The following is a 23387-nucleotide window of genomic DNA, read 5'->3' on the forward strand; positions in this document are numbered from 1 at the left end:
CTTATTTTTCCCATACATATCAAATAAAGTCAACTTTATCCTATACTGAGAGCAATCCATGTTTACAATAACTCTGATCCTAGATATTTTATCAGACATCTCACTTTAGATGAAGATGCAAGTGATTCTCCATTATGTTACCATGTCAAAAAATAAGTAAATAACTAGCGCTCATCTAGGTTTTAATCCATCTCAATCAAATAAGCTTATAAAGTCATTGCCATGGCCCACAAAACATTTCACAAATAATTTAAATGAATATTTCGATCCTTAAGTACATTATAATAAAAAAAAAACACATATTCATTGAACCCAACAATTCCACTACTGGGAATCTGTTTCACAGAATTAAAAGCATCATACTATTGCAGCACTGATGTCGTGTCAAAAAGCGGGAAACAAAATGAATGCTCATCAATACATGGGTGGTTGAAATTTTAAGGCATATCAATACCATGGAATGTTATGCAGCTGTTTGTATATATTTCCATATATGCAGGAAATATAGAAAAGAGTATTAAGAAGATTATTACTAGGGAGGAGAGAGAATACTGGATGAGAAGAGCAAAGAAGAAAAAGTAATTAAGAAAAAAAGGGGGGGTATTTATGATAAAACCATTATATGAGAGATGATCTCATCTATGTAAAATTCCATATGTTATACGAATATGATTAAATATACATAAAAGGATAACCACATGATTTTCTGAGGGCAATAGGACTATAGATTTTTGCTTTCTTATACTGTATAAACTGCTAATTTTTAATAATTAAAACATTTTAAATTTAAATTATTTTTATCATTTGAATCACTGTTTATATAATTTGAAAAACATCAAATTAATTTTAATTTTGATATATATATAATATATCTAGAGAGAGAGAGAGTAATGCCTATCAGACCAAGGTTTATATACTCATAATTCATAACTCAAATCCAGCCACTGGATAAGAGATTGGCTTCAAGCAGTACTTCCAAACTAAAATCCACCTGATTGAGAGAATATATACATATATCTTATCAATTCTATTCTTTTTAAAACAATCTTTTCTAATTTTCATTTTTAATCTATTCTCAAGACTCATCTAATATATTAACTGTATTCTTAACTGTATTCTCCACTTGTCTCACCAAATATTTGATTTCCTAGAAAGTCTTCAAAATTCCTCCATCAAACTCCTAAATTTCTACACTTTATGATATCTCATTTTGCTGGATGAAATGTGAAATCATGTAGCAGATTCCTGAACTGCTACTTCAGGATATATATCCCTTGGGGTTCATCAATTTTTCTTTTTACATTCAACAGTTCTACAGTGAGAGATGAAACACTGTCAAAATCCATAGGTAAACACACTTGGACAACAGTACTTAAAAAAGCAATGCACCTGTGGCGGATTCATTTCGATATTTGGCAAAACTAATACAATATTGTAAAGTTTAAAAATAAAATAAAATTAAACAAAAAATAAAAGAAAATAAATAAAAAAAATTTTAAAAAAAGAGCAATGCAGAATCCTAAATGGTATTTTGTGTGGTCCACCTTTCCTCATGACTTCTGAAATTTTCTGTATAAAAACAAACTTGTGAAAATATATACTTATTCTGCATGTGTTTAAAATCATCCAGTACTTTCACCAACTCCAAACTAAAGAATACAATATCTAGCTACTTGAATTTCAAAAAGCATTTTAATTACTTTGGTAAATAAAAGTTGTTAAGAAATTGGAATAATCAAAATATTCAAGTACTAATGTAGAAAAATATAGAATAAATTAATCCAGGTATAATTTTGAGGCTATTATCATTACCATATGTCTCTTTGATTACCTTTCTCCTCAGGGACTTGATGTTTTGCAAAATCTACTCTACCAAAACAAATGAATCAATAAAGTAATAATTGATTCTTAAAAATTTTAATGAATCAATGACATGTGTAATTGCCCATCACAGATAATGATCAAGATGAGGAAACCAGTGTGGTACAGATAGTTCAAGCAATGTATTTAGGGGCAAATAATTTGGTCTCATGGAACAATGTATAGCTTCGGTTACCATCTTAAAATTAATAGAAACAACTGAAGACACTCTCCAGAGCTCAGACCTCTGTTTTGAAATCAGTGTTCCATAGTCAAAGAATAAATTGGGATAGAAAATCAGCTTTATTTTAATTCACAATTTTTAAAAAAGGAAACAACCTAGGGAAGAATATCAAGATTAATTTACAAGAAGAATAGCTTTGAGGTGCCCAGGAAAAAATGTGAGCCTGAACCTTATGCCAAGGGCAGAGGAGACAAATGAATATGAGTGATGAGCTCTCAGCAACCTTCCAACTTCACTGACAAAGATTCAAGTAATGGATAAGAGAAGGCAAACGTATTAGCAGAAGACAATATTTTTGTTCACTTTTTATACCTATTTCTTTAACTTCTATGTGATAGGTTTTGTTTTGTTTTCCCTGCCTTGAAAAGATAAATGCAGATGGATTCACATCCTCCAGAGACTAGAATCAGATGATCAAGTCAAAACAAATCCTTCTGAAAGCACCCACTCTCATAGCAGATGCAGTAAAAGACACATCATTGGCCATTTTGAGAATTTCCTGCCCAAGAAACATCTTAAACACACATGTCCAAAACTGACAGTTGTTAAGCTCCAACCTTGAAAACTAGGTTACCAAGTTTTGACACATTGAGAATCATGCAAGTGTCAAGCTTTTTGTGCTTTTTTTGACAAAACACAAAGGATAGAAAAGGAGTAAATATCACATCATGCTAAATTTGTCTTAATCCTCACTTTATTCATTCACAAATCACATAAATCTCACAGAATACTGTACCAGCATTTTCAAACCATGGCTCCATTAAAGATTTAACATCTGAAGTCAGAAAGAGGTTTTCTTATTAAGCTGCCATTTCCTTTACAAAATAGACTATTTTGTACTTACTGCTACCCTTTGAACTCTTATAGTGAATAATTAAAACTAAACTGCAGAGCATAATTTTCAATGCTGAGTACACTGTAGGTTGTAGGTTTTTGCTTAGTGGCTGATTTCAAATGCTCACCAATCCCCAGAGGGATAACCCTGCCATTAGTTTGAATCGACAAAATTGGCTGGCCCCTAAAAGCAAGGCAGACAGCTCCAAATCATAATAAAATGGTCTTGTTCGCAACTCACCATATTGACAGTGGGGTCCCTGAAAACCCTCTGAACACTGGCACCGCTGGACTTCACCCTCTGAGCATCTCTTCCCATGGACACAAGTCTCCACTGCAGAGACAGCTTAAAGAAAGGTAGACAAGAAGGCCGGAGAGAACAGAGTATAGGGAAGGAAAGAAAATCCTCAGTGTACGCATCAAGTTGCTAATATAGACACCATCTAGAAATTTCTACCAGCTCCTCTAGCCTCTCCACCGAAAACAGTTTTTTCATTACCAATTAAGGCCATTGCCTCCTAAAGCCTTGTAGAACTCCATATGTGGTAACATCTGTATCACTTTGAAGCTCGTAGAAATGCCCCACCCTAGACCTACTGAATCAGAATCCATACCTTAACAAGGTAGTAGCTGATTTGTATTCAGATTCAAGTTTGAGTAGCAATGGTCTTTATGGGAAACAAGTTTTTTAAAGAGTGGATATATGTATATGTATAACTGATTCACTTTGCTGTACACCTGAAATGAACACAGCATTGTAAATCAACTCCACTCCAATAAAAACTAAAGGAAAAAATAAAAAAGAGTAGCACTAGTCTAAAGGAACTCCATGAAGATGGCTATGCAACCCAAGCAAATCTAAAACACAAGCAAGAAATACAAATACTTACCAGAGGCAAAGGACTGTGCTAGGTGCCACACAAGATAAAGAATTCATCTCACAGTCATTAATTTCCAGGAGTCTATAATATAGGTGAGATGACATGTGGGCAGATATATTTACTGAGCTTAAGCCACTCATCTTCAGTGTCCTAGCACCGCATGCAAATGCAATGACCCCCAGTGTACTCCTCAACCCTAAGCCTGCTTAATATGGGAAGCCTGAGGCAACTTCACCAAAATCATTCAAGAACAGTAAGCATGGTGGGGAAGGGAGCAGGATGCCGACAAACTCCCAAAGGTGCAGGATAACAGGAGAGATGAATGGTTGTGCTGTGGTCTGCATTGATTGCAACACACTGAAGCATTTTAAGTGACTTGGCAATAACTATAAACACATAGGTAACGGAGTCGCTAAACGGATTCGTTTCTCTGGTGTGAATGAACTATATAATGCTGCTAGTTCTGCTGCTCAAGGGCTGTCAGATAGACACCAAAGGTCCTAGAATACCCTCACCAGAGGTTTGTGAAAGGACTGCATACCTCATCTTAAAAAGTAAACTGCCTCCCTAGTTCTGCAATTAATCATGAGAAGCACAAGTCAAGAAATCCCATTTAGATTTCCCTCCGGACTTTTGAATCAGCCATGGATTACAAATTTGATGATATGAGAAAGGGGCAAACAGCAAAGGGAGACAGAAGCTTACTAGGTGTAACCTGTCTGGCTTTAAATAAACTGCCTTTTACATAAAGAGACAGAATATAAAGCATCAGTTCTGTGGGTCCTAAGTTCTCATCTATCGTTAGCAACGCTTAACAGAAAGGCTTTCTGCACATTTCTGCCATGTGAGCATCTTCAGTCCAAAGAGATGCTCTGAATCTGTGGTGAGTCTAAAGATGCCTAAAGCTTGACAGGCATGATATGATTGAAGCCCAAAACAGAGTGAGACCATTACTTCTAGTGACAGAGAGTTAGACAGGAAGAATTATAACTTACAGCATAGACAGCCAGGTTCATTGTCCCACCGGCTCCAACCAGGGCAGCACTTGTAGACTGTCTGCTGCTCCAGGCTGTATGCCTGTCTGTAGATGGTGTAGTATCGGGTCCTAAGGAATAAGAATGAGATTGATCCTATTTTCCTCTTAAGGTAATGCTTCGTCTTAAAGCCAGAGCTGTCATCTTAAACCCACTATCAAATCCTCCCTGCAACCCAAATCCTGACATTTATACACACACACACATTTTATATATATATATATACATATAAAATTTGTATGCATTGTACATATGCACACACACACACACACCTCATTAAATACATAACCAAGATTTAATGTAGATACAGGTTACTGAAAATTAATAGGGACTGCAAGTCCTGTAGTATAAACTACCCTAAGGGTCACTGAAGCTATCAAAAATGGAACCCATGATTATGAAGAGAATAATGAAATCTAGAAGGATAATAAGTCACATGATTTCAATTTGACAGTGAAGGCCCCTCATCATGGGTCCCATGATAGTGTGCATTCTCATCAGTGGTGACATCATCCACAAGCAGGGAACAATTGGTTCTTGGGTAGGAGGGGCGAGAAAAATCTTAGTAATACAATGGTCTGTGGTCCTACACATGAGCAGAGAACAGGAACAGAAAGAAGCATATCTGTGATATTGAACCTTCATGGGGAAGGCGGACAATTACTAAAATAAAAAGAAAAAGTTTACAAAGTCTCCTGGGGGGAGGGCAACAAGGAACAAAAGATTGAACAATGAATAAAATAATGAACAAAACACTACACTATTTCTGCTGACCTCTTAATAGACCATAATACCATAATTGGTGATGGACAGGGAGGCCTGGCGTGCTACAGTCCATGGGGTTGCAATGAGTCGGTCATGACTGAGCAACTGAACTGAACTGAATCACAATCTCACTAACCCAGATAACTTCCTTCCTATCAAATTGATGTCTTATTTATTCTTTATCCCCAAAGTACTATATTGTCTTACCTCTCCTCATATCCCCAGCCCAAATCACCTTCCTGTGCCTGTGTGCTCATTTGCTTCACTCATGTCTGACTCTGCAATCCCATAGGCTGTACCTCACCAGGCTTCTCTGTCCATGGAATTTTCCTGGGAGGAATACTAGAGTGGGTTGCCACGCCGTCCTTCAGGGGATCGTCCCAACCCAGGAATTGAACCCGTGTCTCCTGCATTTTAGGTGGATTCTTTGCCACTGAGCCACTAGGGAAACCCAATCCCCTTCATATTCAAAGCCAATTTCAAGTTTCACTTCCTCCAATTTCTCTTTTTGCATCATGTCAATGTACAGTGTTCTTTCTCCTCTCTTGAAAATAGGATTTAATGTCATTTTTATAACACTTGACTATTCACCATCTTGAAGAGAGAATAGAAAGAAAGAAAGTGACATCGCTTAGTCATGTCCGGTTGTGATCCCACAGACTGTAACCTATCAGGCTCCTCTGACCATGGGATTTTCCAGGCAAGAATTCTGGGGTGCGTTACCATTCCCTTCTTCAGGGGATCTTCCTAACCCAGGGATCGAACCTGGGTCTCCTGCATTGCAGGCAGACGCTTTACTTTACTTTCTTTCTTTCTTTCTTTTTATGACACTTGATTATTCACCATCTTGAAGTGTCCCCTAATATTTTTGGAGGTACATCTCTCTAATAGGGATATAAGTATACCTTTGTTTACTTACATACAAACAAAAGGGATATAAGTTTGGCATGCCACAACTCCAAACTCAGGTTCATAAATACTTGCTGAATAAAGGAAAGCATAAAACTATTAAGCTCTTGAAAATAAACATAAAACATGTTTTATTTATTCATGTTTGCTTTCCCAAATCTGAATGTCTATGTAGTAGTGGACTTGCTTTGGTTTGGACTAATGTCAACAAGAGTTAAATCTCATGGTAGTGAAAAAAAAGTGAAAGTTTTAGTCACTCAGCCCTGTCTGACTCCTTTTGACCTGAAGAACTTTAGCCTGCCAGGCTCCTCTGTCCATGGAATACTACAGGCAAGAATACTGGCACTGTTAGCCATTCCCTTCTTCAGAGGATCTTCCCCAACCCAGGGATCAAACCTGGGTCTCCTGCATTGCAGGCAGATTCTTTACCATCTGAGCCCCTAGGGAAGATAAACTTCATGGAAGGGATGCCAAATAGCTAATCGAAAAGTCATTTTCAAAATCAGGACTTGAATATCTACTGTGTACCAAGCATCGTATCACATGTGTTAAATACATTTTTAGTTAATCCTTGTAATATCCATGTATAGTATTATTTTTCTAACTTTACAGACTAAGGAATAGAAAAAGTAGAAACTTTTTCAGTGTCACATAGCTAGTAAAAGCCAGAAGTTTTTTCTGATTTAAATTAATTTAAAGGTCCTGAGTAAAGACCAAAAAAAAAAAAAAAACAACACCCCACTATTCACACACACAATGTATATGGGAAAGTGAAAGTGAAGTCACTCAGTCGTGTCCGACTCTTTGTGACCTCATGGACTGTAGCCTACCAGGCTCCTCTGTCCGTGGGGTTTTCCAGGCAAGAGTTCTGGAGTGGTTTGCCATTTCCTTCTCCAGGGCATCTTCCCATCCCAGGGATCGAACCCAGGCCTCCCACATTGTAGGCAGACACTTTACCGTCTGAGCCACCAGGGAAAATCTCATAAATGATTTAGTCTTATTAAACCTAGTCTTATATTAATTACCAGTGTTCTGCCATTTCTATACAGTGGCAAATGCCCTTATTTACACATGCCATCAATTTTCCTTAAGTAATACTAGTGATATTAATACTAGTAATAATAAATTCGTTAAAGTTACATTTTTTAACTTTGTTTCCTGAATTCAGACAAAATTGATTCATTTACGTAAAACTTGAACACCTTAGCAACTATTTAAGAAATGCTTAGATATTTTATAAATCTATTTTAAAAAGTCCCTATGAAGTCTTCACGCATAGGAAAAACACACACTGGCTTTTTCTGTCCTTTCCCAGGCAGCTGAGTTAATCCTAATTCAAAGACCATAATGAAGTTAAAGAAGTTCTAGGTTTCAAAGTGTTACAAGAGAACCAGGGGCAGGTCAGATGGTAGTTCAGAATCATAGATGCCTTGGATCCAAGTTACACTAAATTTAGCAAACTAACACAATATTTCTTGTTTCTCTCGGCCTTCTGATCCACAGCTTTCAGTGTCTATCCCGTTAAAAAGTAAAATTAATGGCATCTAACCCAAATACCTCACATAGAAATGAGGCTTGAACTAAAGTAATAATATATTCTGTTTCTGAAGGAAAATATATAACTTTAAAGTTCCTCATGGGCATATCTTATTTTTGTTTACTTATATGATTATTTTCTAAAATTTATTGGATGAAATCTTCAGATGCAGTTTAGGCTTTGGCTTTGATTTTTAGAAACAAAGTCAAGATAGTGGAACACCTTTACCTTCTTTCGTAACCCACACACCACTGCGGGCTGGTGCAGCCCTGTTTCCAGATCTTGATGGTGTGCGTGAACGCTTGGACACATGGCCGACGAAGTCCCACGACAGTCAACTGCTCTTCTTCGCAAACATTTGGCCTTGGAAAAAAAAAGAATAGTAATGCAATAAAAATAGATTACATCTTTATGTTTTATTCATGAATCATTTGTTCCTTCATTTTCCACAAAAAGCTTGTGGTGACTTACATAAAGTGAGAAAGAAAAATACAGGCAAAGTAGGAAAAAAAAAAAAAAAAACAGACCCAAGGAAAAGAAAAATCAGAATAGATTTTAAAAAACAAGGAGAAATTTAGAAGACAAATGTGAATGTCCTAAGTTCCCATGTACTTGAGAAAACTGAGCTGAAAATTAAGTTCTAAGCTCTTTGGTAGCCAAAATGTATAAAGAAACACAAGTCCAGGATTCTCAATATCCATGAAGAAAAAAGACAGGCTGATTCAACAAAAGGAGTTAATTTTTTCCTGGAAATTATTCCTGAGCACTATTTTCCATCGACATGCTTAGTTAATTCAGTTTCACCCATAATATTGGGTTGGCCAAAAAGTTAGGTTTTACTGTAAGATGGTAAGGGAAAAACCCGAGCGACCCTTTTGGCAACCCAATACTTCTTTAAACGCAAATACTTTTGAACTAGCACAATTATATCAACATTTCATTATAGAAAGCTTATACAAACATACAGGATTTTAGACATATTGTCTTTAATTTTTAAATGTCCGGGGATAGATAAAACTCAGGGCTTCCTAAGTGGCACTAGTGGTAAAGGACCCACCTGCCAATGCAGGAGACATAAGAGAAGCGGGTTCAATCCCTGAGTCAGGAAGATCCCTTGGAGGAGGGCATGGCAACCCACTCCAGTATTCCTGCCTGGAGAATCCCATGGACAGAGGAGCCTGGTGGGCTACAGTCCATGGGTCACAAAGAGTCAGACATGACTGAAGTGACTCAGCACAGCACACAGATAACACTCATCACCTAGAGTGCCAGAATTAAATTCTTTTGTAATTTGACGTTTACTCCTTGGAAGGAAAGTTATGACCAACCTAGATAGCATATTCAAAAGCAGAGACATTACTTTGCCAACAAAGGTTCGTCTAGTCAAGGCTATGGTTTTTCCTGTGGTCATGTATGGATGTGAGAGTTGGACTGTGAAGAAGGCTGAGCACCGAAGAATTGATGCTTTTGAACTGTGGTGTTGGAGAAGACTCTTGAGAGTCCCTTGGACTGCAAGGAGATCCAACCAGTCCATTCTGAAGGAGATCAGCCCTGGGATTTCTTTGGAAGGAATTATGCTCAAGCTGAAACTCCAGTACTTTGGCCACCTCATGCAAAGAGTTGACTCATTGGAAAAGAGTCTGATGCTGGGACGGATTGGGGGCAGGAGGAGAAGGGGACGCCAGAGGATGAGATGGCTGGATGGCATCACTGACTCGATGGACGTGAGTCTGAGTGAACTCTGGGAGGTGGTGATGGACAGGGAGGCCTGGTGTGCTGTGATTCATGGGGTTGCAAAGAGTCTGACACGACGGAGCGACTGATCTGATCTGATCACTTAGTGATGAATGATTTACTGCTGCTGCTAAGTTGCTTCAGTTGTGTCCAACACTGTGTGACCCCAGAGATGGCAGCCTACCAGGCTCTTCTGTCCCTGGGATTCTCCAGGCAAGAACACTGGAGTGGGTTGCCATTTCCTTCTCCAATGCATGAGAGTGAAAAGTGAAAATGAAGTCGCTCAGTCGTGTCCAACTCTTCTTGATCCCATGGACTGCAGCCCACCAGGCTCCTCCGTCCATGGGATTTTCCAAGCAAGAGTACTGGAGTGGGGTGCCATTGCCTTCTCTGGAATGATTTACTAGTCCATACCAATTGTTTGGCTTTTGAAAACAATACTAATTATAACAGTCATCTGACCAAACACTCAGACTTCTCCTGCATTCAAAGTCACCTGTATGCCATACACGAACCTCCCTAGGGTCAGGCGTTGGTGTTCTTTTTTATGAGTCGTGAAACTCATAGTCTAGCCAACTCTCCATACTCATAATCTGCTGAAAATAGAAATGGCTCCTGATTCAGGACTCTAGTCTGTCTCTAAACAGATCTGTGAACCTGTCTAGTGATAACACTGATAACAACACCTAATATACTGCCTGCACTAAAATCAGTTACCTCACCCTCCACAGCTGCAGTCCCTTTTTGTGATCACTTCATTTCAGGGCACTGACTAAATCTCACCTTCTGGTTTCACTTACAGTCCAATTCTCACCTCCAGATATACTTTTGAAAGGTGATTTTGGGGACTGTTAACATTACCTAAATGAAATAAAATTTGTGTTGAATGTTATTTATGAGTTTGTATAGCACATTTTAGTGCTTTAGGTAAATACTGTAATAAAACAATAAATGTAAAAACGACACATAAGTGAGGCATCCATAAAATCCTCAAGAATTGGGCAGTGGGCCTAAAGAAAACCTTAGCTTTTAAAAATGCCATACTGTGGCTTCCTTGGTGGCTCAATGGTAAAGAATCTGTCTGCCAATGCAGGAGACATGCGTTCAATCCCTTGTCCAGGAAGATCCCATATACTGTGGTGCAACTAAGCCCAGGCACCACAACTATTAAGCCCATGCTCTAGGGCCTGGGAATTGCAACTATTGAGCCCATGTGCTGCAGTTCCTGAAGCCCCAGTGCCTTAGAGCACGTGCTCCAAAACAAGAGAAGTCACCCAATGAGAAGTCCACCCACCACTAGAGTGTAGCCCTCGCTTGCCGCACCTACAGAACAAAGCCTGCACACCAAGGAACACCCAGAACAATCAGAAATAAGTAAAGAAATAAATAATTAATAATTGAATGTCATATTAGATTGTCCTATATCTTTACCTTCACATGGACTTAACATGTTTGGGGGAAGCAGACTAGCCCTGTTAGAATGAGTTCACCAAACATTTACTTTATCTGTCCATAATTTGAATTTTTACATCCCATATAGTCTTGACCTCTATTTTATAACCTATTTTTTAAATCTATTATTCCATTCATCCAGCCACCCACCCTAGTCATTCATCCATTCAACAAATACTGCAACCTACATGTGCCAGAAACATTGCTCCACCCCAACCTCCACCCTCCCACCACCCAGCTTGCACCCACTATCACCAAGGATTTGAGTGTAAGTAGTTTCTTTGGAAAGTGAAGAAAACACCAGTGAGGAAGTGATGAAATGAGACAAGGAAAGAGAGTTAGCCAAGAAAAAAGATATATTATCAAGCCAGGCAACACTAGCTGAGAGCTCCCCAAAGTCAGAAGGAGCCTGGGTATTCATACACCAATTCCTATGAGTGCTTGGTTGAGAGCTACATCTTCTCCAGCATTTCAGGCAGAAGCCCGGGTAGGCAGAGTCTGCTTCCAGTAGCCAAAGTCTTCAGATACAGAAATGCAAATACTGGCAGTTGGAAGCGTGGCAGGTGTGCAGTGATAAAGGAGAGGGACAAGGGTGCTTTGCGGACACTTTCAGCTGCAGGTGGTATGAGTGAAAGTCCACGGTCCCTTTGCCCTGACCATCTAAGTAGAAAGGAGAGTAAATAAAAACACTTAAAAAATACAAAAGGTAGACTGCTAAGATGGAAACAATCAGGGGACTGAAAAAGAGAAGGGAATTCTTACTAAGATTCATTGATTAGGAAAGGCCTCACTGAAGAGGTGACATTGTGACCTGAAAGGGTGAAGAGACACCAGGACAACCAGGGGATGCCATTCAGGCAGAAAGAAGGAGAATGAACTGAGGCTCTAAACAGGGGAAACGCTTGGCCTCCAGAGATCTGAAAGGAGGCCAAATTGACTCAATTGATGAGATGTTCTGAAGGGCAAACGGGGCCTTTCAGGCTGAGGGATTCTGATTTTATTCTCAGGGCATTGTAAGCCACAGAGAGTTTTTAGAATTTTGATTTTTGGTCTTTTTTTTTTTTTTTTTTTTTTTACTACAGACAGGATCTAGAGATGGATCTGTGATTCTCTCTGACACCCAGGTCCCCTCCTTGATAATGACTTAGGTTATATCTGCTCTTGGGCATTACAAATAACAAGTCAGCCCAATCCAGCAATTGACCCACAAGTCCCAGTAATCTACCAAACACTCCTTAAGGTTTTCCTAATTCCTACAAAGAAGTCCCCAAGGAAACTCTGTACCTTAAGAAGACCCAAACCTAGCACACCAGTGAATAAGAAAAGGCACAGCACAAACTTTATGCATCACAAGGAAAATGTATTAGTCTAAAGTTTCTAGAAAATTATATGTAATTCAGGTTGTCACCAAATAATCTAACATCATAAGAAACATCAATGTGACTTCAGAACTTCACATTATATATAGTTTCACATGTCACAGCTAGCAAGCAACTTTCCTTTGGTTGAGATGAAATTTTATGTTAGGTTAACTCATAGTACAGAATGTTTGGTAAAGCAATATCATCCTTGACGCCCCTAAAGAAGTGGTTAAATAAAATCAGTCACTTGGGACTTTCCTGGTGGAGCAGTGGATAAGAATCCTCCTGCCGGACAGGGGACATGGGTTCGATCCCTGGTCTGGGAAGATTTCACATGCCATGGGGCAACTAAGCCCAAAAGTCACAACTTCTAAGCCTGTGTGCTGCAAGTACTGAAGCCCAAAAGCATAGAGTCTGCGGTCTGCAGCCAAAGAAGCCACCTCCATGAGAAGCCCTTGCACAGCAACAATAAACTGCCCTCTGCTGCTGCTGCTGCTGCTGCTAAGTCGCTTCAGTCGTGTCTGACTTTGTGTGACCCCATAGACGGCAGCCCACCAGGCTCCCATGTCCCTGGGATTCTCCAGGCAAGAACACTGGAGTAGGTTGCCATTGCCTTCTCCAATCCATTAAAGTGAAAAGTGAAAGTGAAGTCGCTCAGTCGTGTCCAACTCTTAGCGACCCCATGGACTGCAGCTTACCAGGCTCCTCCATCCATGGGATTTTCCAGGCGAGAGTACTGGAGTTGGGTGCTATTGCCTCACTAGCTGCAATTAGAGAAAGTCCTCACAGCAACAAAGATCTCCTAATGCAACAAAATAAATAAACAAATAATTTTTTTAAAAAACCAGTCACTTGGTTATTCTGCAGGTGTTGAGTATATTTCAATTTTTTAAAATTATGTGCCTTTCTTAAGGACAAAAGTCTTTATGACTAACAGTATAGAAGCTAACAGTATAGAAGCCTGAACAATGAACAAATACAGAAAGTTGTTTGTCCCTAGACATGCTACCAGATGTAACCACTGCTAGTAAAATGATAGATTCATATCCAATTCTTTCTGGGTGCACACAAACATATTTTTGTATAAATGGAATCATAATCTACTATTTTTTAAATTATGTAAAAAATATCTTTTAACTTAGCAAATAAAATGGTATGAATATTTTTCCTTTTTGAAATTTGTAGCATTAATTTAACCTTTTTTTTTCTAGAGTATGAACTTAGAATAATATAGGAGAATTAATTCAGCCAACATCCTATTGATATACAGTTATTTCTAAGTTTATGACTATAAACAACTCTGATGTCAGTTGCCCTATAGAAACAACTGAATTACAGATTAATCTTTTTCTTATATCTCCCTATGTAATATTTGTTTTTCTCTGAGTTGTTTCAGTTCAGGATTTTTTTAGCCTCTCCTGTGTTTTCAGTTCAGTTCAGTCACTCAGTCATGTCCGACTCTTTGCAACCCCATGGACTGCAGAACTCCAGGCTTCCCTGTCCATCATCAACTCCCAGAGCTTACTCAAATTCATATTCACTGGATCGGTGATGCCATACAACCATCTCATCCTCTGTCTTCCCCTTCTCCTCCTGCCTTCAATCTTTCCCAGCATCAGGGTCTTTTCCAATGAGTCAATTCTTTGCATCAGGTGGCCAAAGTACTAGAGTTTCAGTTTCAGCATCAGTCCTTCCAATGAATATTCAGGACTGATTTCCTTTAAGATTGACTAGTTGGATCTCCTTGCATTCCAAGGGACTCTCAAGAGTCTTCTCCAACACCACAGTTCAAAAGCATCAATTCTTTGGCGCTCAGCTTTCCTTATAGTCCAATTCTCTTTCTCAAATAGCAGTTATCAGTGCTTGACTACATTTTAAGCATGAAGCACTAGAAGCTGATTGGGAGTTCTGTGTGATAGAAAGGGCTTACAATTCATGAGCTCACTGTTAGGTGATTAGGGGTGAACCTAATGGATGTTCCTGTATGGAAATCTGATTTTTAGGGCCATTCCATTCTTCAGAAAAGTAGCCCCAATTTCCTGCCCATGGAAGCAGACAGCCTATGGCTGCTGCTTCAGGACCAGAGAGCAGAAGGGAACCCCCATCTTTAGGTAGTATCAGTCTGCGCCCCTACTGAACCTTCCCTGGTTTGTCTTCTTCACTAGAGAGAATCCAACCTCTCCCTTTCTCTCTCTCTCTCCTGAGTGGGAATAAAGCATGGTATTTATTCAGCTCTACAGTTTGGAGAAAGGAACCTGGGAATTCCACCAGGTCCGCCAGACTGAATTTACATTCAGTCTTTCAAACAACTCTCTGCTTCCATCCCCACACATTGCCCGCTGTGCACTGCTTACCTCCGCTCTAAATGCTTAATGCTGAACCTTTCTGGGATTCCATGTGAAAGGAGCAACAACCTGTCAGAATGGCATAAAGATTACATCAAAGTAAAAATATCTGCACTACAGGTCCAGAAAGAAATGTTTCCTGAACTTCTATCTGAATAAAGCTGAGATACACCTGAATCACCTGCCCCAAGCACCCCTCTCAACCTCCTCACCACCACTCCAGAGAAGTATCCAGTCGGGAGGTCAACTGATCTTGGGCAGTGGGACATTTCAAAGTCAATCTGTGTAAACAAACTTCATCAGAACCTTCCATTCTTTGAAGCCCTGCTGCGGCTGCTAAGTCGCTTCAGTCGTGTCCGACTCTGTGCAACCCCACAGACAGCAGCCCACCAGGACAGGCTCCTCTGTCCCTGGGATTCTCCAGGCAAGAATACTGGAGTGGGTTGCCATTTCCTTCTCTGTTTGAAGCCCTAAACCACCTTAATAAGTTAGTAGGTAAATCCTTACTAGTATGTATCCCAAGTTGTTCAGGGAGCTACTCCCTATAGCGTACTCTTGCATACAGGAGTAATGAATTTTTCTCCTGCTAATCTTCTAGGAGATTAATGTTCAAAGCTCCGATGATAAAGGAAAAGGTTTTCCTCCCAACAGTTTTGCAACAAGGATTGAATGGTTAGAAATCCTTGGTTCCTTTGGGTTCTGCAGTTGAACTCTTCGGAGCAAAAGTGACAAGAGCTTCTCATCTTTTTAGAAAGGAATTTTCCAAAATTTAGATTTACAGGAGAAAATGTTTGGTTAGGATTACTCTTGTTCTTTTGCTTCCCTGATGGCTCAGCTGGTAAAGAATCCACCTGCAGTGCAGAAGATGCAAAAGATGCAGGTACAATCCCTGGGTTGGGAAGATCCCCTGGAGAAGGAAATGGCAACCCACTCCAGTATTCTTGCCTGGGAAACCCCATGGACAGAGGAGCCTGGAGAGCTACAGTCCATGGGGTCACAACAGAGTCAGAATAAATTGAAGTGATTTAGCATGCACACATGCACGTCTCAAAGTGTTGCTTGTCCTAGAAGGACAGTCATAACAAAGAACACAGATAAAGGTTCCATAAGCCTGTGTGAGCCACCCTCGTAGACTGGTGAGTTTGCAGTTCTCACTGGACCAGTATCTGCTTGGACAAATTTGCTGCGGGTCACCGATAAAACCAGGTAAGTCTTTCCTTCTGTCTCAATTTTGTGTCCTAAGAGGTTGACTTGGAACCAAAGAGAGAACTGAGACAGGAGGTACACTAGCAAAACTTCCTGCCAATCACTGCTGACTCTCAGGGAGGTTGTCTAAGCCTAAATCCTAAAGGGTCTCAATTCATAAGGCCCCTTCTCACCTCCTTCCCAATGCCTTCATAGCACTAAGACTTCCCATCTCTGTATCACCATCTGGCATCATAGAGTTGAAGGTCTGTGATTAGACGTGCCTCACTTCTGTGGGAGGACTGGGACTAAACATTCTTAGCACCAGTGGCACTTGGCTTCCTTCATTTCCTCTGGTTGAGAGTTATTTTGAATTATAGAGGATGCATCTCCTGTGCCCTCTTCAAAGACACCTATTGTGTGCATATATGCATGTGCCTAAATAACCTCAGATATGCAGATGACATCACCCTTATGACAGAAAGTGAAGAGGAACTTTTTAGTTCCTTGAGTTTCTTGAGGAAAGTGAAAGAGGAGAGTGCAAAAGTTGGCTTAAAACTCAACATTCAGAAAACGAAGATCATGGCATCTGGTCCCATCACTTCATGGCAAATAGATGGGGAAACAGTGGAAACAGTGTCAGACTTTATCTTTTTGGGCTCCAAAATCACTGCAGATGGTGACTGTAGCCATAAAATTAAAAGATGCTTACTCCTTGGAAAGAAAGTTATGACCAACCCAGATAGCATATTAAAAAGCAGAGACATTACTTTGCCAACAAAGGTCCATCTAGTTAAGGCTATGGTTTTTCCGGTGCTCATGTATGGATGTAAGAGTTGGACTGTGAAGAAAGCTGAGCACCGAAGAATTGATGCTTTTGAACTGTGGTGTTGGAGAAGACTCTTGAGAGTCCCTTGGACTGTAAGGAGAGCCAACCAGTCCATCTTAAAGGAGATCAGTCCTGGGTGTTCATTGGAAGGACTGATGTTGAAGCTGAAACTCCAATACTTTGGCAACCTCATGCAAAGAGTTGACTCATTGGAAAAGACCCTGATGCTGGGAGGGATTCGGGGCAGAAGGATAAGGGGATTACAGAGGATGAGATGGCTGGATGGCATCACTGACTCGATGGACATGAATATGAGTGAACTCTGGGAGTTGGTGATGGGCAGGAAGGCCTGGCATGCTGCGATTCAAGGGGTCACAAAGAGTCAGACACGACTGAGCGACTGAACTGAACTGAACTGAAGCCACAAAAGAGCTTATTGCTTGGGGTCACATTTGGGATGGGTATACCTATGTAGATCCTATCGTCAATAGCCAGATGATGGACTTTTTCTGAAAACCTTTTATATTTTAATAATTTTTAGAGGGTTTTCTTTCTAAGCAAATGTCCTATTACTACCTATAGAAGATGAATGGAAAGAACACAAAAGGTATCAGAGCTAGTCTAAAATGCCCCTCTAAACAAAATTAAAGGGCAGAAGTCATTCAAACTAATTTTGGCCCCTTTCCCCCACCTCCTCAGGGATTCTTAAGAACTCAAGAAATCCCAAAAGCAACAGTCTGAAGCTGAAAGTGGGAGGAAAGGGGGCCAATTGGAAACAGACTAGTTATTTTATCCACTCAGAAGAATCTGGAAACACCACACGACTTCTTAATATCTCTTCAATCATTTGTCCAAATTCTAGTCTATAACCTACGTGAGATTATATTGTATATCAAGGCAAAAAAAAAAATCTTAAAAATCTTCTCTTTAAATATTGGTGGAAAGATTCTGCTCTCATATTGAGGAGTTAACAATTGGTCCCATCTGCCAGAAATGTAATTAGAATAAAACATAAAGTGGGTCAAAGACAAGAACCCAACTCTTGTCTAAATTAGTGCATTTTGCATGACTGTTCTATGCCTGACTCACAGCTAAAATTTTAGAATGAAAGTCATAAGATCTCTATTTGCATCTGTTTGTATAGTTATGCTTGTTTTATGTTATGTACAGGTGATATTATCCCACCTCTGGGTGATATTATCAACATATAAAATCCCTCAAAAGAGTTCTGTTATAACTGACTTGGCAAAAAATAAGCTCTATTATAAGTAAAATATTTCTAAACCTCCCAGAAGTATAAAGATTATCCCAAATATTTGTCAAATTCAAATCCAAAAGCAATTTGGATAAATCTTTGGTAAATAAGATTGGTATAATATTATTATCAGTTTAATGAAAATGAGTTTGTCTTCTGAGTTATCAGCATTAACTATAATATAAGCATGAATTTTATCTTACCACATTTACTGGTCAAGTAACCTAATATTATATCTACTAGGAGAGGCTTCCCAGTGGCACTAATGGTAAAGAACCTGCCTAAAGAAAGTCTTCTGTATTAGTTAGTTCAGGCTGTCATAACAAGATTCCACAAACTGGGTATTTTAAAAGACAGACATTTATTTTGTTGCAGTTTTGGAGGCTAGAAATCCAAGATGAAGGTCCCATCAAGGTTAGTTTCTCGTAAAAACCCTCATCCTTTCTTAGACAGCTGCTTTATTCCAATGTCCTTACACAGACTTTCCTCTGTATACACAGAGAGACTTTGGTGTCTCTTCTTGTAAGGACACTACTTCTATCAGATTAGGGCCCTGCCCTTATAACCTAGGGGCTTCCCCAGCTCAGATGGTAAAGAATCTGCCTGCAATGCTGGAAACCCCTGGATGGAGAGGATCGCCTGGAGTAGGGAATGGCAATCCACTCCAGCATTCTTGTCTGGAGAATTCCATGGACAAAGGAGCCTGGCTGGCCACAGTCCATGGGGTTGCAAAAAGTCAGACGCAACTGAGCTGCTAACACACTACACTTACAACCTCATTTAACCTGGGTAACTTCTCTAAAATCCTGTCTTCAAATACACTCACATTGGGAGTTAGAATTTCAACATGTGAATTTGAGGGAGGGAAGGTGCATAACAGTTACTAATACAGTCTACAACAGTTACAAGTAATGAAAATAAAGTTTAATAAAAAATATGAATAGAAATAATAGAGAAATAGAAAACAACTTTCTATGAAAAGTATGCAAGGAACGTAAGACACATTATTGTGAAAAGAAAAAGGAGAGTAATATTGTCCTAAAAGTAAGATGACCAGTTGTGCCACAATCAGAAAGAAGAAAAGAACAGGACAAAAATCTGAATGGTACAGAAAGCTGTACAAGGTTTGTAGAAAAGGAATCTTATGTTGAATGGTCAAATCTGCCTACAGTTGAATGGGTTTATTTATACTTTTCTAATATGAGATTTATTACTAACAGTACCTGAATGCAAAACTAGAGCTTGGTTTTCCCTCTCTAATGAAACCAGACTTTAATTTTTGCATTGGGCTACTGGTCTGCTCTTAATAAGGAACTGTACAACATTTTTCTTGATCCTTTAAGTACCCTTTTTCACCTTGAAAACAAAGATTCTGTGTCTTTTCAGAATAATTTCCTATGTTGTCCTCATTGTATTCCTGACTGCTTAAAAGAACCAAGTCTTTTCACTATCGAAAGAGCTAAGCTTTATCTTATAATCATGTAACTTCCTATCATTATTTTTACAATCTTTCTTTGTCACTTTGTTGAATAGGTTAAGTATTGCTAAACAGTGCCCTATGATCCTATTATCAATCAAGTGTTCAAACCTTTTGACATTTTTTAATTTGGATATTTTACATTCTTAAAGTCAACTCCTAAATAATATCTTGATCTTGAACTGACTTTGAAATGTCCCAAAGGGACCCAGACAATATCAAAAGATTTGCTCTTCACCTTGTAAAAAGAGAGATGTTAAAAATTAATTAGGTATGTTGAATTGCATAATAAGTATTGTCAAATAAGAAGAGATGCTTAACCTTCCTTAGGTTATATTTGTATGAGTAAATAGTATTAATATAAGTATTCAGAAACTGCATGAATTTTCTAGAGATTTATCAGTGCCCTCACTGCTCATGGTATGTCCTGGTAATATTTAGCCTGATATTAGAAAACAACAGTAAATGTTATCAATCTCCAGTTTTTATTTTGAAATATTGTGTGTCGAGGAAACAACCAAATTTCTCTGCCAACTGCATTACTTTTATAATGAATTCTCAACAGATCTTTTTAACCTCAGCTATTTTAAATCCTTTTCAGACACAGATAGTTATTGTTTTACTTTGATGCTTTCCTGAAAGCACTTGCAATCAGCTACAGGCTAGGGTGTTTAACAAAAGGAATTTTCTTAAAGACTCATGAAGAGGACTATGCCAGGTACCCTGGGATATAGGCTTTAATTGTTTTGCTTAAATAACTATGAGATCATACCACTGAACTAAGTCACACTTTCTAGAACTCTAGTGGAAAAGTTTACAGGTTCATAAAACTGCTAATCCAACATCAAGCACAAGAATTACATAGGACTAAATGAATTCAGCAATACATGAACTGTGAACTTCCAGATGGTCAAGCTGGTTTTAGAAAAGGTAGAGGAACCAGAGATCAAATTGTCAACATCTGCTGGATCATTGAAAAAGCAAGAGAGTTTCAGGAAAACATCTATTTCTGCTTTATTGACTATGTCAAAGCCTTTGACTCTGTGGATCACAATAAACTGTGGAAAATTCTGAAAGAGATGGGAATACCGGACCACCTGACCTGCCTCTTAAGAAATCTGTATGCAGGTCAGGGAACAACAGTTAGAACTGGACATGGAACAACAGACTGGTTCCACATAGGAAAAGGAGTACGTCAAGGCTGTATATTGTCACCCTGCTTATTTAACTTCTATGCAGAGTACATCATGAGAAAAGCTGGGCAGGAAGAAGCACAAGCTGGAATCAAGATTGCCAGGAGAAACGTCAATAACCTCAGATATGTAGATGACACCACCCTTATGGCAGAAAATGAAGAGAAACTAAAAAGCCTCTTGGGGAAAGTGAAAGAGGAGAGTGAAAAAGTTGGCTTAAAGATCAACATTCTGAAAACTAAGATCATGGCATCTGGTCCCATCACTTCATGGGAAATAGAAGTGGGGAAACACTGGAAACAGTGACAGACTTTATTTTGGGGGGCTCCAAAATCACTGCAGATGGTGATTGCAGCCATGAAATTAAAATACACTTACTCTTTGGAAGGAAAGTTATGACCAAACTAGATAGCATATTAAAAAGCAGGGACATTACTTTGCCAACTTTGTCCATCTAGTCAAGGCTATGGTTTTTCCAGTGGTCATGTATGGATGTGAGAGTTGGACTATAAAGAAAGCTGAGCGCTGAAGAATTGATGCTTTTGAACTGTGGTGCTGGAGAAGACTCTTGAGAGTCCCTTGGACTGCAAGGAGATCCAACCAGTCCATTCTAAAGGAGATCAGTCCTGGGCTGGGTGTTCATTGAAAGGACTGATGCTAAAGCTGAAACTCCAGTACTCTGGCTACCTCATGTGAAGAGCTGACTCATTTGGAAAGACCCTGATACTGGGAAAGATTGAGGGCAGGAGGAGAAGAGGACGGCAGAGGGTGAGATGGTTGGATGGCATCACTGACTCAATGGACATGAGTTTGGGTAAACTCTGGGAGTTGGTGATGGACAGGGAGGCCTGGCATGCTGCAATTCATGGGGTTACAAAGAGTCGGACATGATTGACAGACTGAAATGAACTGAACTGAATTGAAATGAAATGAACTCAGAAAGGATGATTATGGCTTTTGTTTGGAATATTTCTTCTGGATTTAAAGAACATCCTTCTCTTTTCTCTTAAGCCATCTATACCTTACAAATTTATAAATTATACTTTTGTAAACTGAAATGAAACATTTATCTTTTTCTCTCTCTGATCCTTCCAGACTTTAGAAAATCTCATTAGGTATTCTTAGTTTCATGGCAATATAGTTACTTGCACAAATTTGATAAGAATCTGTCCTCCTTGTAACAAAACATAATTGGAAACATGGGTTATAAAATCAAGGCTTTGACTAGAATTTCACATTTTAAAATGATTCATAGAATCACATATGTCCAGACAGTTTGCATTAATAAGTCTGACTTTATGGAACCAAAGCTTGAAAGCCCTGTTGGAAAAACTGGCCTGTCACCTGGCTTAGAGTATTCCCAGACATACAGGTAAATCAGGATGTTCACTTCCTCACAGGCCTTGAAATTAGGGGGACCTTGAGAATAGATGAATTTACTCATGTATATAATGTAAATGAAGTCTAGTGACAAGTTTCTGTCTTGGTTTCCCAGCCTTGAGAGACTTTTAAAGGCCAATGTGAGATTCCTTATGAAAGTGCCAGCAAAATAAATTCTAAAAAGGTCTATGTGGTAAATTACCATTCTTGGAGCACTTATGTAATTAACCTGGCCAAATGTAATAAGACCAGACTCATTTTGTAACCAAGTCTAATCTTACTTTTATTTCTGATTGAGATTATTATAGAGAAAAATGTTATGTTTCAGTGGAAAACTATAACCCACCCTTGTTGGTTTGTCAGGGGACATTCAACTTTAAGGGATCCAATATGTTGCATTTTCCTTTGTGTGCCATTTCTCAAGGATTCTCTGTTCCTTATCAGTTCCTGGAATACAGGAACGAGCAGAGCTGCATGCAGTTCTCAGGACTGAGATATGGGAAAGAGCACCCACTTGGATTCCTTTCAGTGACTCCCTTCAGTGACTCTCTTCAGTGACCTTGTATGTATTCAGTTCAGTCGCTCAGTCGTGTCCGACTCTTTGCAACTCCATGAATCGCAGCACGCCAGGCCTCCCTGTCCATCACCAACTCCCAGAGTTCACTTAAACTCATGTCCATTGAGTCAGTGATGCCATCCAGCCATCTCATCCTCTGTTGTCCCCTTCTCCTCCTGCCCTCAATCCCTTCCAGCATCAGGGTCTTTTCCAATGAGTCAACTCTTCGCATGAGGTTGCCAAAGTATTGGAGTTTCAGCTTTAGCATCAGTCCTTCCAATGAACATCCAGGACTAATCTCCTTTAGAATGGACTGGTTGGATCTCCTTGCAGTCTCAAGAGTCTTCTCCAACACCACAGTTCAAAAGCATCAATTCTTCGGCGCTCAGCCTTCTTCACAGTGCAACTCTCACATCCATACATGACCACAGGAAAAACCATAGCCTTGACTAGATGAACCTTTGTTGGCAAAGTAATGTCTCTGCTTTTGAACATGCTATCTAGGTTGGTCATAACTTTCCTTCCAAGGAGTAAGCGTCTTTTAATTTCATGGCTG

At 39.3% G+C, this 23387-nt stretch overlaps 1 protein-coding gene across 1 annotated transcript in view; it reads right to left on the minus strand.

Moving 5' to 3' along the window:
- The window catches only part of LOC109562912 (multiple epidermal growth factor-like domains protein 6), a 694041-nt gene that overhangs the window by 602780 nt on the left and 67874 nt on the right, over nt 1-23387 (minus strand). Inside the window, exons 3-5 of the mRNA XM_070783699.1 lie at nt 8293-8427; nt 4815-4924; nt 3180-3284 (exon numbers count right to left, since the gene is read on the minus strand). Of these exons, the coding sequence (XP_070639800.1) occupies nt 3180-3284; nt 4815-4924; nt 8293-8427 (350 nt within the window). The remainder of the gene's footprint in view (nt 1-3179; nt 3285-4814; nt 4925-8292; nt 8428-23387) is intronic.

Source organism: Bos indicus, chromosome 1 (assembly GCF_029378745.1).
Source record: "Bos indicus isolate NIAB-ARS_2022 breed Sahiwal x Tharparkar chromosome 1, NIAB-ARS_B.indTharparkar_mat_pri_1.0, whole genome shotgun sequence".
Lineage (NCBI taxonomy): Eukaryota > Metazoa > Chordata > Mammalia > Artiodactyla > Bovidae > Bos > Bos indicus.